Source organism: Heptranchias perlo, chromosome 3 (genome assembly GCF_035084215.1).
Source record: "Heptranchias perlo isolate sHepPer1 chromosome 3, sHepPer1.hap1, whole genome shotgun sequence".
NCBI classification, from domain to species: domain Eukaryota; kingdom Metazoa; phylum Chordata; class Chondrichthyes; order Hexanchiformes; family Hexanchidae; genus Heptranchias; species Heptranchias perlo.
This window is the reverse complement of record NC_090327.1, coordinates 48,777,797-48,794,357: the sequence shown is the minus strand read 5'-3', so window position 1 is coordinate 48,794,357 and position 16,561 is coordinate 48,777,797. Positions and strand designations below refer to the sequence as shown.

General features: G+C 41.6%; 1 protein-coding gene across 8 annotated transcripts in view; it reads left to right on the top strand.

Moving 5' to 3' along the window:
- The window catches only part of LOC137313599 (RNA-binding Raly-like protein), a 669,041-nt gene that overhangs the window by 580,188 nt on the left and 72,292 nt on the right, over positions 1 to 16,561 (top strand). For all 8 annotated transcript variants that reach the window (XM_067979539.1, XM_067979538.1, XM_067979543.1 and 5 more), the window contains one exon: positions 2,513 to 2,676. In XM_067979539.1, the coding sequence (XP_067835640.1) occupies positions 2,513 to 2,676 (164 nt within the window). The remainder of the gene's footprint in view (positions 1 to 2,512; positions 2,677 to 16,561) is intronic.

Here is a 16,561-nt window from a genome sequence, read left to right as displayed (position 1 = left end):
AGTATCATATTTTCATAGCCTCTCTATCAGATGCCTTTTTGAGTGATCTTAGAATATGTGGCCTGAATGGTTGTTATTTTCCCATCTATCTCTGAAGGTACAGTATCGTAGGGGTAATGCTATGACTTTGTGCTGCTGCTAGGGAGCCTCACCCACCACCAGTACATATGTGAAGTTCAAGCACACACTGTGCATGATTTTCTGTCCATTAACCTAAATGAGTGGAAGATCCAGTGCAGCGCGACTGAATTTACAATAACTGCTACAGCAAGCCAGTTACTTTTCCACTTAGTTGGAAAAGTACCCCTCATATTTCTTCTTTTCTAAATTTTTCTCTTTTCCTATAATTGGCGGTTTATGCAGGAGTGACACTTCACGTCATCTGCAGACTTCCAGTACTTAGCCCGACTGGCCATTGTTCGTACATGATAAGGGGGTAGATTTTCGGCTGCACTGCCCGGGCTGTAATCTGGCGGGGTGGATTGCCCACCGTTTATAAAACCCGTCTGATTTTCATTACATTGATTTAAAGGGCGTGCAGTCCGACTCACCGGAATACCGACCTGGCGGTGAAGATAAAAATGTATCCCAAGGAGTGTTGGCAAGGTTTGAAATCATGGATGGGAGTTGGCTGGGGGGGTGGGGAGAGAGGGGATGGAGGCACAAAGGACTCTGATCCTGTCCTCAGCCAGTGTGTACACACATGCGCCAGTCCTTTAAAGCTCTACCTGCTGAATGTTGCCTTTGTTATACAATGATTTTCATGTTGATTTTATGCTTTTAACAGTGTGAATTCAGCACGAAATACAGACCAGCCAATCTCACTCCAATATAATTTCACTACTTCCACTGAGACTCTTTCAAGTAGGTGGTTTAGCACTAAAATAACTCTGTAGTGGCTGCACTCATTGACAGAGGGAACATGATGCACCTAAATCCATGTGCAATGTCACGTGTGTCAGAACCATCTAAATTTCTATTTTCCTGCACGATTGGTAGATTTGTATCAGAAATGGATTTAAGGTGCATTTGACGGATTGACATGGGCAAGATTAGTTACTGAACCCAACTACAGGGACTCGAATGGATACCGGCCAAGATTCAGTTACTGACCCAGCGTGACTCAGTGATCATTACATTTCTACAGTGTATAATTCATCACCCACACCCTGTCTCCAGTGCTCCCTGCTAATAAAAGAATCAACACAGAAAAAAAAATGTTTCAAATGGTTGGTACTAATTCTTTGGCACTATTTGCTCCTGATTACCTGAAGATTTTATAAATGGCATTTTCCAGTCATATTTTTTGCAATGCATTATTTATATGGATTGTTAAATATTCTTGATACAGGTTTAAAAAGATTTGGAAAACTATATCAGTTGTCACTAAGGTTTTAATAAAGTAAAATGGTGGGCATGTGAAATTATTATATTATGTTCAGTTCAACTGTGAAAAGCATCCAACAGTGCAATTATGGAGCTTGTCCTTTCAAACTTAAATTTTGTATGGAGATAGTACGTAAGCACAAAGGAATGTACAGGATTGGAAAAAAACCATTGCAGTCTCACTGACCAGTCTCAGTGTCTAGGAAATATCATACTCCACTAAACTCTTATGGCCCAGAAACTGGTCTACACAGCGCCCATTTTTCAGGTGCTACTCGGACTACCGAGGCCCCAATATGGCGGGCAGGAAGCGTGCGCATATTTCCGGCCAAAAGTACGCCGCCCGCAATATTGGGTAAGGACAAACAAGAGGTGTCCTTTACCCATATCTGAAGCAGGGGTTCGACCCTTTACATATGCAAATAAGGAGCCTAATGTCTGTTTGAGATCCCCTCGCCAAGATTGGTTTGCCAGCAGCATCCTCAGTCTGTACTGCAGAGATTCTCCTATGCTCCAACCAGCTTTACTTATCTGCTTTCCAAATTGGCCAAACTTATGCTATTTAACTGTAAATAGCAATATAAAATCAAAGTATTAAATAAAAATATAAGGACAGAATGTGTAACTTTAAAGTGGGAACTAAATAACATCCGCATGCCTTGTCTAAATATCCCCCACCGACTACCTCTGCCTCACCTGAATTCTACTCTTTGTCTTGTCTTCCCATGTAATTTACATAAAATTGCTATTTTATGAGTGGTTTTCATTTATTTCCTCATTTGTCAAATTCAACAACACAACAGATGGCATCACGTGTATGACAATCCCCTGACTACATCACAGTATCACAAGCAAAATGGGGCCGCAGCCAGAACGGGACTGAAAACTCACCATATGTTTCTCTCATTTGTTTTAACTGACAATATCAAATCCCATAGTATAAAAATGAGAAGCTGTGAATCCCTGAAGTGTATTGATCAATAAGTGGCTTCCAGTGCTGAGGTCATTTATTGGAGTCATTTTAGTGTTTCATAAACTGGAGTAGAGATTCTAACTTTAATACTTAAATATATAAGAAAAGCAGCAGTTGCATGTTGCGTTTTAAACGTAAATGTTTTTTTTTCAGGATGTTTGATTACCATGGCCGTGTTCCACCACCTCCTCGTGCTGTTATACCAATAAAACGTCCCCGTGTCACGATACCTGTTACACGCAGAGGAAAGGGTGGTTTCCCCATGAAAGGAGGTCCACGGTCTACAATCACAGGGACAGCCTCAGCAGGACCAAAATGTAAGCCACTGGTATAAATCAATGTGCTCAGCTACTCACAATTTTGAAAAGTCCTCAGCATGTACATCAGTATAAATACTATCTCAACAATAGATGTCACCTCTGCCTCTTTATATTTGTAAAATCTTTTTTTTGAAAATTTTAAGATAATCAAAAATTTCTGAAAGACCCATTATGGTTCAAATTGCAATTTTTGGACATGAGATCATTTGTGAATGCGTGTCAAACGGCATTTGTTGGGTTTTTAATACGCCAAAGATAATGTCATTATACGATAAGCAGCACATTCATCATATCTGGGAAAATACACTGCCTAGGGCTAGGGTGAAAATGCAGTATTGTGAAATGGATGCTGTTTCGGAACGATCTGTCACTGTTACACTGGGACCTAAATTCATTAGCACCCCAAACCAGGCACGACCCCGATGGTGCACCAGAACGGAGAGGCCCAAGGACCAAACTAAATTCACCCTCGTACCTTCTCATAATTCAGTCAAGTGCCCCGACGCAGCTATCATGTCTGGGCCTAACCAGTTTTGCCTGGCACTGAGGCCCACAGGTAAGCCCGGGCAGGGGTGGGTGGTTGGGATTGGGGAAAGGCAAGCAATCGGGAGGGGGCTGAGGGCGGGCCGGCAGTACCCTGCAGTTGCTTGAACACTCCTGCTCCTTCCAAAATCACAAAAAGCTAAATTTCACACAGTTTTGGGGCTTTTTTTGAGCAGCCTCCAGCAGTCCCATTATGGATCCCTGGCTAGGCAGCTCAGGACTCAGAAATACTGATCAGAGCTTGCGTATCACAAGCTCCAACTAATCCAAACAAATTTAGGAGTCCAGGTCTGAAATGAGCCCAGAGGCCTCATTTTAATATTGAAACAAGTCCTGCACTCATGCTAGGGCTGCCCAACAAAGACCTCTGCTAAATTGGTTATCTTTACACCTGTTTTACGCTTTTGACCACAGGAAGTGGAGGGTCCTGTCCCTTTTGAACTTCTTCCCCATCCAGTGATTTGTCAGTAAACCTATCAATAAAATCAGCTTCCACTCCTACCCTCCTCCAAGAGTTGATTCACAGCAGGCACTGCATGCTGGGCTCAAATTAATAGGGTCATCCTAACGATAATAGATGTGGATGTTAGTAGGAAGTCTGAAACAAAAAATCAAATTGTGGTCATTTGGCGATGAAATTGGTCTATGCCACGAGCAAGTCGGCAGCCCATTTTACACCTCACCTGATTTCCTTTTCCATTGACTTTAATGGAAAAGGAAATCAGGCTGTTTTTAAAAATTGCTGCCAATTCGCTATGAGCCCATTTATCCCGAGCTAGCGTAGACCAAATTCACCCCTTTTGTCCCAGCAGCTGCAGCAAAAGGAGAATTTTAAACCTGTGTGAACTCATTTTAACTTGTAACACACCACTTAAATATAACTTATTTCCAAATGCTTTCTTTGGAAAAATGGTGAAAAATTCCAACACAATTCCTTCTCTGGAGAAGTCCCTCGCGTGTGAACCCTACTGTTCGATTATGGAGAGTACTTTCGCATGACACAATGACTGCTGATCCACCCAGACTCCAACAGTTCATGGGCTGCTTGATGTCTTCATCATCTTCATGCTGTGTGGTCCCATGTATTGTGGAGTGGGTTATGCTTGTGCTATCTGACAAGCTCTGAAGTGCCATCCCTCCTACCTTGCCATCATGCTTTGTCTAACTGGGTGCTGCATCCAAGGTCTGCCATGGGCTGCCTGAGCCAGCCCATCCATCACTTACTTGAAGCAGCAGTGCCCTACGAGTAGCTCGCTCTGCCCCTAGCCAGGCAGTGTCGCATGTCTTCCCCCTCTGAACAGTTAAGACACACAATTCTATCTCGTCCTGAATGTGGTGTGCCGTAGATACATTTCCCAATCACCTCACATCCCTCTGTGTGATTGGAAACACACTCCCAGAATATGGTGACTTTTTTCATTCCATTTGTGAGATGAGGATTGAGCTTTCTCTCTCCAAGAAGTGAACGCAGTGTAAATCTAAGGCAAGTCATGGCAGCAGAGCTCGCACCCGTGATATGCTCCTCCTGCACTATGTGGGAAGTCATGGACACTACAGGTGTCCCTGGCGACCGCAGGTAAAGATTACCCAGGCAGAAAGGAAACGGGTGACCGCCAGGCAGAGTAAAAGGACTAGGCAGGTAGAGCAGGAGTCCCCTGGGGCCATCTCCCTCTCAAACAGATATACCGCTTTGGATACTGTTGGTGGAGATGGCTTATCAGGGGAAAGCAGCAAGAGCCAAGTTCATGGGACCACGGGTGGCTCTGCTGCACAGGAGGGGAGGAATAAGAGTGGCAGGGCTATTTTGATAGGGGATTCAATTGTAAGGGGAACGGATAGTCGTTTCTGCGGCCGCAAACGTGACTCCAGGATGGTATGTTGCTTCCCTGGTGCTAGGGTCAAGGATGTCACGGAGCGGCTGCAGGGCATTCTGGACGGGGAGGGTGAACAGCCAGTAGCTGTGGTCCATATTGGTACCAACAACATAGGTAAAAAAAGGGATGAAGTCCTGCAAGGTGAATTTAAGGAGTTAGGAGATAAAAAGCAGGACCTCAAAGGTAGTGATCTCAGGATTACTACCGGTGCCACGTGCTGGTGAGTATAGGAACTGGAGAATAGACCAGATGAATGGGTGGCTGCAGGGATGGTGTAGGAGGGAGGGATTTAGATTCCTGGGACATTGGGACCGGTTCTGGGAAAGGTGAGACTTGTACAAGCGGGACGGGTTACACCTGAGCAGGACTGTGATCAAAATTCTCACGGGGGTGTTCGATCGTGCTGTTGGGGAAGGTTTAAACTAGAATGGCAGGGGGATGGGAACCTGAGCAGGGAGTCAGAGGAGGGGGAAACAAGGATAGAAACAAAAGACAGAAAGGGAAGAAGCAATAGTGGAAGGCAGAGAAAACAAGGGCAAAAAACAAATAGGGCCATAGTGCAAAATAAAACTAAGATGACTAGCAATCTGAAAAAGACAAGTCTAAATGCATTGTGTCTTAATGCACGGAGCATTCACAATAAGGTAGATGAATTAACAGCGCAGATAGATATTAACAGTTATGATATAGTTGCGATTACAGAGACATGGCTGCAGGGTGACCAATGATGGGAACTGAACATCCAGGGGTATTCAATATTTAGGAAGGACAGGCAAAAAGGGAAAGGAGGTGGGGTAGCATTGCTAGTAAAGGAGGAAATCAATGCAATAGTGAGGAAGGATATTGGCTCGGAAAATCACGATGTGGAATCTGTATGGGTGGAGCTAAGAAACACCAAGGGGCAGAAAACATTGGTGGGGGTTGTCTATAGGCCCCCAAACAGTAGTGGAGATGTAGGGGAGGGCATTAAACAGGAAATTAGAGACGCATGCAAGAAGAGTACAACTGTAATCATGGGTGACTTTAATCTACATATAGATTGGTCAAACCAAATTAGCAATAATACTGTGGGGGAGGAATTCCTGGAGTGTGTACGTGATGGTTTTCTAGACCAATACGTTGAGGAACCAACTAGAGAACAGGCGATCCTGGACTGGATATTGTGCAATGAGAAAGGATTAATTAACAATCTTGTTGTACGGGATCCCTTAGGGAAGAGCGACCATAACATGATAGAATTCCTCATTAAGATGGAGAGTTAGGTCGTTGAATCCGAAATTAGGCACTCACCTGACGGAGGAGAAAGCCTCCGAAAGCTTGTGATTTTCAAATAAAACTGTTGGACTATAACCTGGTGTTGTAAGATTCCTTACATTTGTCCACCCCAGTCCATCACCGGCATCTCCACATTATGAGTAGGATGCAAAGAGGCTCCAATGTGATTTCGACAAGTTGGGTGAGTGGGCAAGAACATGGCAGATGCAGTATAACGTGGATAAATGTGAGGTTATTCACTTTGGTTGTAAAAACAGAAAGGCAGATTATTATCTGAATGATGATGGATTTGGAAAAGGGGAGGTGCAACGAGACCTGGGTGTCCTTGTACACCAGTTGCTGAAAGCGAGCATTCAGGTGCAGCAAGCAGTTAGGAAGGCGAATGGTATGTAGGCCTTCATTGCAAGAGGATTTGAGTACAGGAGCAGGGATGTCTTACTGCAGTTATATAGGGCCTTGGTGAGACCACATCTGGAGTATTGTGTGCAGTTTTGGTCTCCTTATCTGAGGAAGGATGTCCTTGCCATGGAGGGAATGCAACGAAGGTTTACCAGACTGATTCTTGGGATGGCAGGACTGACCATGAGGAGAGATTGGGTCGACTAGGCCTATATTCACTCGAGTTTAGAAGAATGAGAGGTGATCTCATCGAAACATATAAAATTCTAACAGGACTAGACAGACTAGATCCAGGGAGGATGTTCCCGATGGCTGGGGAGTCCAGAACCAAGGGTCACAGTCTCAGGATATGGGGCATGCCATTTAGAACCAAGATGAGGAGAAATTTCTTCACTCAGAGGGTGGTGAACCTGTGGAATTCTCTACCACAGAAGGCAGTGGAGGCCAAATCATTAGATGTATTCAAGAAGGAGATAGATATATTTCTTAATGCTAAAGGCATCAAGGGATATGGGGAAAAAGTGGGAACAGGGTACTGAGTTAGACGATCAGCCATGATCATTTTGAATGGCGGAGCAGGGCCGAATGGCCTACTCTTGCTCCAATTTTCTATGTTTCTGCCGTTCCCTCAGCTCTCAAGCATGGTTGGCCAGCTGTACGTCTCCCATCTTGTATTACCCAGGCCCCGCGGGCAGTTACAACATAGGAACAGGAATAGGCCATTCAGCCCCTTGAGTCTGTTCCGCCATTCCATTAGATCATGGCTGATCTGTACCTCAACCCCAGTTAAACCCCTAAAATCATTCAGCGTGCCTTTTACTGTGCACTGCATGTCTCTGTGGTGTTCGGAACCAGGCCGACAAGCCTTCTTCCCGTAATTACAATAGCCCCCTGACTTCCTTCAGGTGGGGCAAGCCCTCTGACCTCCAGCGCTTCCTGTGCTTCCCCAATCAGGCTGGCCCTGTGCTGGGTCACGCTGATCTCCTCTCCCCTGAGTTGCACTTGCAGGTTCGATGTAATTGAGGCCGAAGCATCAAAATCACGGCTGCCTCTTTGCCGCTGGGATGGATGGCCAACTGACAAGCTCCGCCGGTCACCCACCCAAAAGTCAAAATCAATTATTTTATCATTTCTGCCTGTATGCTTGAGGTGTTAAATCATAAGCACTAAGAATAGGATGCTCTGCAATATCATAATCCAGACTATCAAAAGAATTGATATGACAAAACACCATGAACACCTTCTCGCTTAGTGAAGTATCGAGTTTATTGGCCCATTCATTGTCGTTCCACTTGTGGTAACTGGTTATCAATTCACGAATGAGCGTCAAGCCTGAAATCCAAATTCAGCTCAATTGTGCTGCTTATTCAAACAAACCAACGTTATTTCACCTCAACTTAGCCTCAATTCACTTTTGGCTGATTTGTAAAATTTTTCCTGTTACAAAAAAGATCACTGACATGCGGCTTTGAATGTATGCAACTGTATTCTTGTTTTTTTTATAAATCATCCAGAATGTACAAATATTACTATGCCATCCTGTGCATAACAAAGACCATCTACATTGGTGCTGCTGCCTCTTTTAAGTTGTATATTCCTCATTCTAATTTCCTTGGGCTGATTTGGGTTTTCTTATCTTACTATATTAGAGTAGCCTAGATGTGGGAGATTTATTCTGCTTATCTGAATTCAGAGGATGGCATACATCTTTTCCCAGTTAATTAACAGTCATCTTCTAGATTTAACTGCTTCAAATATGACCAGATAAAAGAGCAATGGGAAATTGTGGAATGCAGAATTTATTATGGTCAGCCTCATAAATAGCATAAATCTTGTAATCCACATTTGTCCATTGAGTTTTCTATTTATTGCATGTAGACTTACTTTAAACATCTTAAATGTAAACCACTTTTAATTTAATTGTGACAAGGTCATTAATCAACAACTTACATTTCTTTAGTGCTTTTAGCATTTAAAAGATATCCCAAAGTGCTTTACAGCTTGGAGAATACAATGGGCACTGAGTGCAAAGGAGAATTGATAGAATGGGCTTCAGGGGTGGGGAATGGGCTTAAAAAGCAGTTGAAAAAAAGAGTCTTTAGTAAGCTTTTGAAAGCAGGGAGGGAGAGGGTTAGGCAAGGAAATTTTGGGATGGAGTTCCAGAGGAAGGAGCATGGTGGTTGAAAGAGCCAATAGTGGAGTGAAGATACTCGCGGAATGAGAAGTAGCCCAGCATCAGAGGAATGACGGGTGCAAACAGGGACATAAGGAGGCCATTGATGGAGAAAACCATGAAGGCATTTAAAGATAAGGATAAGGATCCTGAAATTGATTTCTAGGGGCCAAGGAGCATGAAAGTGCAGAACTTTAAGTGGGTAAGTACTTGGGCAGTGACATTCTGAATGAGTTGTAACTTGTGGGGTGAAAGCAGGGAGCCAGGAGAGCATTTGAACAGAAACATAAACCAAAAATGCTGGAAACACACATCAAGTCAATCATCTTCCGAGGAGAGAACGAACAAGATAATGTTTTCAGTGTAACCCTTCATCAGAACTGCAAAATGAACAAGCATTTAAATAATGGCAGGGCAAATGGAAGGAAGCAGAAAAGAAAAATAGTGCACAGAGAGGCATTAATGGGCAAAATGGCCTGTAATGTACTTAAAAGAAAAATAGGTGATGGTTGGATAGCAGAGGTGATGTTTACATAAAAGCATTTGAAAAGTTAAGCCTTGAGATAATAAGGACATGAATATAGATCTTGACGGCAGTAGGGGAAGTGCAACAAAGGTGGAAGAAGGCAGTCTAGTGATGGAACAGATGTAAAGAAGGAACCTCAGCTTGGGAACCAGAATCATGCAGAGATTCAGATTTTTGGACTCTTGGGGGAATCAAGGGATATGGGGATCAGGTAGGAAAGTGGAGTTGAGGTCGAAGATCAGGATGATCTGATTGAATGGCGGAGCAGGCTCGAGGGACCATGTGGCCTTCTCCTGCTCCTATTTCTTATGTTTGTAAACAATTTTACAACACCAAGTTATAGTCCAGCAATTTTATTTTAAATTCACAAGCTTTCGGAGATTTTCTCCGAGAAAATCTCCGAAAGCTTGTGAATTTAAAATAAAATTGCTGGACTATAACTTGGTGTTGTAAAATTGTTTACAATTGTCAACCCCAGTCCATCACCGGCATCTCCACATCATTTCTTATGTTCTTATGTCCTTATTCCGCACGAATGGACTAAAACAGAGGTGACATTCAGAGAGATTAATTGAGGTGCGGATAGACTCATATAGAAGTTTAAAGGATGCCAAAAAGTGGCTTTGGCTTTTTCAACATTTAAGCTGGAGTAAATTTTGACTCATCCAATACTTTAAGTCACCCAGACAGGTAAGAGTGAAACTAATAGAGAACAGTTCCACAAAGATGAACCACTGAGGAAACATGTTGCAGGAGGATAGAGCGATGAACAATGTCAAATACAGTGGAAAGTTCAAGGGGTATGAGGAGGGATTGCTAACCATAAAAGGTATAATTTGTGACTTATGCAGGCAGACTGAAAATCGGATTTCAGGGTCTCAAACAAGCTGTGGTATGAGGTGGGTGCAAAACTGCCAAGCAATGACACAATGTATTACCTTGGTAAGGAAGGAAAGGTTAGAAATAGGGCAGTAACTGGAAAGGATGGAGGCATCTAAGGTAGGTGTTTTGAGAAGAGATCAATAACGCCAACTTTGAAGGAGGAAGGAACAATGCTCGATAATAGAGACAGGTTGATGATATCGCCAAACAGGGTTGAGGCGGAGAAGTAGGATGCTCAAAGGAATAAGGTTGAGAGAGCATGGTGGGTTTCATGGATAAGATGAGTTTGGTGAGATTGGAGGGAGGTGTAGAAAAACTGTGGAATAAAGGTAGAGTAGGGGTGAAACAGTTTGAAGGAAGGAATAAATAAAGGATTAAAAGTGAGAGAAGAAGGAAGCAGAGGGAGAATATTTCAGTGAATAGCGTTAATTTTGGACCTGAAGAAGTCCATTAGATTCTTCAATTTAGAAGAAGGGAGGAAGCAAAAAGTGGAGGATAGAATACATATTAGATAGTGCAGAATAAATGTTTGAAGTCACTCCTACTCTTCAAGATAACTGTGGGGCCATAGATGGATTTTACTGAAAGGGAGCGACAGTAAGTCTTCAGGAGCTCAAGCCAGATTTGGTGGTTAGCAACCAAGCCAATCACACCCCAGGTATGTTTGAACCCATGATCACAGAGGTGGCAATTGTACTGGGGAATGATGGAATATGAGATCATCTGGGGACCTACTGAGGATGAGGTGCTTTAGTGCCGATGTAGAAATTAATGACCACTTTACTGCAGATGCAGAAATTCACATACATTTCATTTCAAATAGAAGGTGCTGGAACACTGACATTGTAAGATACACAGCACAGGTAACTGATAGAATGAGATTAAACTTTAAGCAGTGATAGCCCACGTTATATCAGCAAAGAAATTTGTTCCCTGTAGCCGCCTATAAAACACCAGCTCATTCTTTTTGAAAGGGTTGTATAAATTGATATTTTCTGATGAAGTTCCTATTTCTAGATCCTCCCTTTTCATATATTTAGGGCTTAACAATGTGTGCGTGTATTTTTGTAATTGTTGATGGATTCTTGTTGTAAGTATGGAGGCAAATTCATGAATAAGGAATAAGCTCAATGATGACTCAGCAGATCATCCTTTTAAATCCCTTGTTTACCCATTAACACATCAGCTTTTGTTGCCCTATCACCAAAGACAGATCACATTTCTGCCATCCAGATCCAGTTTTAGGCTCAGAGGCAAGATGAAGACAGAGAAAGAGCTTAAATACTGTACCATTTGTCAAACTAGCCATGCTTAAACTGCTCCCATTGTATCTGCCAAGCATGTAGCAAACTCCAAGCATCACAATCCCAGGGTCCTACCTGTACAGTAAACTTACCTCCAGAATTACTTTAGATTCTTCACAACAGCAGACGGTAGCACTGAAAAAGGTTCTGATCTCTGAATACGATGTGGAATTTGGCCAGTTAGAAAATAGAACCTTCTCCCACTGGTCCTCAAACTATAATAACCATATCTGCTAGGATTGAAATGCCCATGGCCATGGTATACAGTCCAACTGAATATCTTTTAAGATTTGTTCAGACTTAGCTCCTGCTTTTCCAATTCATCCCATGCAGCTGCTTGAGTTTATACAATTGTAAAATCAGCCTGATGTAGGAGAAATTTTATAAATCTTAATGCACCCCAGCCTATACATTATTCTAAGTCACAACGACAAATATAGAAATATAATAGCATTCAAAATGTTCCAGACTCTGAATCTTTTATGGTATGCAACCAGCTAAGTAATTTTAATTTTACATAAATAACAATTAGGGTGCTCCAATTGCATCTATTTACCATCCAGTGGACTTGAATCATCGATTTGAGGAACCTCCTGCAAGGGCAGCTTTGGACTTGCCTCTACCTTTCTGATTGTTGTCTTTGTTGCTTTTAGTGATTCGTATCATTTACAAAAGTATCTTTGAAGTTATAAAGAGAATCCCAGTCTGGATGGGGTTATTACTATTACTATAATGTCACCAGCATTTGCTCAGTTATGAGGTGGCTGCTCATTGTCACTCATTCCAACTGCACTATGAACATCTACTCAACTAACTTAAATACTCATATCTACTCCATCCATTCAATCAAATTCTCTTAAAATCACCTGTATGAATTATCTTCATTTTTGCCCCCCAGGAAAAGTACTGAAAAGTTTCTAATTAATATCCCATATTACAGATATCTAACTTTCATTAATGGAAGTACTTTTGGATATATTCTACAGATTATTTCCATGAAATTATGGAAAATTACTTCAGACAAAGTACATAATAATAGGATTGTACAGCGAGCCAATGAAAGAGTTAAATATCAGCTTGGTAGATTTTTTCTCAAATGGGGAATAATCATCATCTTGGAACTTGCTACCACAAGGAGTGGTTGAGACAAATAGCATAGATGCATTTAAGGGAAAGCTTGATAATTACATGCAGGAGAAAGGAATAGAAGGATATGTTGATGGAGTGAGATGAATCAAGGTGGGAGGAGGTTTGTGTGGAGCATAAACGTCGGCATAGACCAGTAGGGCCAAATGGCCTGTTCCTGTGCTGTAAATACTATTTAATACTGTCATAAAGCTAGGTTGAGATTTTAATCTCTGTGATTCAACATAAGTACAGTAAAAAAAAACGTTGGAGTTAAGCTGTCATGTAAGAATTTAGAATCTATAGTTGCTACTTATGGATTTGAAATGATGACAGGATGCGTTAATTCTGTTTCATGCCTGAATTCCAGTTTAAAAGTGTATTTATTTTTATCTTTCTTTGATATTGTTCCCCACTGCCTCACTACACATCTTCATCTTTACACAGTGTGAAAGTGGGGGATGGACATCGTTCCCGGGCATGTCCACCTGCATTTCGTTGTAAGCAATTAAACAGGCAGAGGTTACGTGATTTATGGTAAATGGAAATTGCAGGTTACATACACTTCCTATATAACATATGATAATGAGATATGTCTATTACTGTTGTTGGTGAGCAGAAATGTTCACAAAAGGTTTAATTTACAAAATAAATGGTAAACATCCTTTGCCTCAAGCGTGTAATCAGTACACAGGGGATCTTTAACATAAAACTTAATTGAAATTCATGAAGCTCCCTAAGAACCTCTTGAAAGAATTTTTAATAAGGGTGGTACTCTATAAATAGAATAGTCTGAAATCAAAAAGTTGCAGTGTAATACAGTGAAGTCTGAAGTTAGCAGGTTTACCAGAATTCAGATCCGTTTGTTAGAGGTTTTTCTCCATGTTGTTCAATCACACGCACCTCATTGCAATAAAGGTGATACATGGCTGTTCTGTCTGTTGGTCCTTCAGTGGCCCCAACATACCTGATTTCCACTCATCTGGTAGGAGGCCATGGTCGGATATTCCTCCTGCCGCCCCACATCAAGGGCTTGTCTGTGGGAGTTCCTGCAGAAATTCTGCCCTTCCCGTTGTCTGTAGTCTTCAGCAGAAGTCATGCCAGGTCTCCCACTGGGACCTTGAGGCCCCAGACCTTTACTAGGGAAATCTCGTAAGGGGATCAATTGCCTAACTCATGAGGCCCACTTGCTCCATTCGCAGCAGAAGATGTAAAGCAAAGGATTTTTTTGGGCTCTCACCAGGCATCCTCTCCAGCAGTTCAGGATAGGCCCACCTCTGCAATTTGGGACGGAGTCTGTGGCTACCAGCATGGGTGGACAGGGGTTCTGGTCTGCTGCACTGGGAGTGCCAGAGTGGACCCTCGGGTTTTGAGGCTAGTGCCTCTTTAACGCAGACATCAGTTTGTGCATTTATTCACCCTTTCCCATTTTTCTGCGAGGTAGTGAAGTAAAAGATTATGGAGATTTTGCAGGAATGTATGTGGAAAACTGTTGGAAATACATATTTTATCTTTCTTTGAGAGATTTTAGCTTAATACATTATCAGGAATTGTTAAAATGACTGCTGAACATTTTAAAAATCTCTCAGTGACTGAAGGCACAGCTACATTGGTGCTTGTTTAATTCAGAGTGCGCAAGAGCAGTGTCCTTGCGTCTGCTCCCAGCATTTACACTGATACAACTAGCTCCCCTGCCTGGGTGGCAGAACCTTATACCCAGGTTTTTACCCATGATTCTGCTGTCAGGATAAAGGAGTTGGTTTTAGCAGTGTAAACGTGGGGAGCCATTGCATGGGCATTGGTCTCTCACAATTGGAACTGAACAAGCACCATTGCAAAAGGATCTTCTGTGCACATTGAATTAGTGGAATGTTTTACATTGTGTGTAGATATAAATGATAATATGTTGTTGATTTGGGTTCTAATGACAGTACATACAATAGGTACTGCCGCAGGTCTGGCCTGACCTCTATGCAATGAACATTGTGACCTGTCTCCCTCAATCACAATCATCTGTGTCACAAGTAGTAAGCTGACCATTACGTTTGGTGACATTTCCACCTCAGAGGAGCTGATGTCCATGTATAAAGGCAGTAGTGATTGAAAACAAAATTGCTTATTTAACTGATGTTAAATTGTGTTCAAATATACGTTTTAATAATGCAATTCCATGTTGCCGAAATAAAGGTGAATCTAAAGTATTTTTATGTTTTTAATTATATAAAAGGGACATGCTAGCAAGTTGAATTTATTCCAAAAGAGTTAGGGAGATAACTGACAAGCACACTAGGCTCAAGAAAATTTGAAAAGAACAGATTAAAAGGGTATGGGTCAGCTTATTACGTGTGGCACTTAGATGACTGTGATTTGGGGGGACATGTCATAATGTTCATTGCATAGAGGTCAGAGCTGCTACAGTACCTAATCTACTGGCAGGAATATGGGGCCAAGTAGATAGCTCTTTCAGAGAGCTGGCATAGGCATCATGGGCCAAATGGCCGCATTCTATGCTGTAAAATAGTATGATATAAATTGTGAACGCTCCAATGCTGACTCCAGTAAATTCCGTATCAGTTATTCTATTTAACTTAGTGTGGTATAAAATATGATTATGTAAGTTAAGTTAATTACTATATCAATGATATTTTAGTTTAAATTATTGTAACAATAAAAGGGATGCTTTAACCCTTAGGCTGTTACTTCTTGCATGGAATTTCAGCCTTTTTGGGTGACCATTTTCAATATTTTCAAATCACACATTGTGGTGTTAACATAAATACTAATAATACAGAATAAAATTTCCAAAATGTCAGGATAAGTTTTATGATAGTAATATTAACAATACAGTAACAAAATAAAGAGCAATAAATCTTTTTCTCTTTGTTTTATCTTCCCAATTTCCAAAGTTTCTCATTTGTCCAACTCTTGTATTCTTGTTATTTCAAGTTTACTTTTGGCTTATTTTAACTAATATACATCATTCCAAGTATTCTTTCCCATTTTGTAAACTTAAAAATACTTACCTTATTTTCTGTTTCCCATGACTCCTGTTGTGGAGGTGACTCACATTAGAAACATTGGCCTCTGAATGGCAGAAAACCAGTTCCACAGGCCATTTTATTCACCAATCAGTTGTCAGAACTCTAAAAATTGCCATGGATATGTCTTTGATGTAGTCAGATCAGGCTTAGGCATGTCAAAATAGGAAGGACTGCTGCTGTAACTAAGCATGCTTGGACAAGCTAACCCATGCACAGCACTGCAAGGGTTAAATCACTAGCTTATTCATTCAAATAGAAAATTCTACGACATCCAACTGTCTCCAAGGTTCATGCCTCCATTACTCTTCCTGGAAGTACATTCCAAATGTCAATCATGCTTTGAGTGAAGAAAAGCTTCCTGATATCAGTGCTAAATTTGCCTCTCACCTTTTTGAGTTGCTGAACTAAAGCTACATTTATATTTAAACACCAATAAGTCAGTGAGACAAATGATTTAAATGTAAATTTTTTAAACTGTTAGCTTAAGTATTTCTGAGCTAGGGGGAAGAGAAGGAAATAAGTCCTAGTCCCCAGCTAACACCCGAATAAATTATGCAAATTAGTCAGTTGAATTACTTGCATTTATTCTAGAGCCATGGCACCGCACAAGTGTCATAAAATCAGCCAAAAGTAAAGGGGGGCAAAATTGGACTTCATTTTGCCTGTTTTTCATGTGCAAAATGGGTATCAAACTTACCAATATTGGGCATCGAGCACGATCACCTGATATACACTGGAAG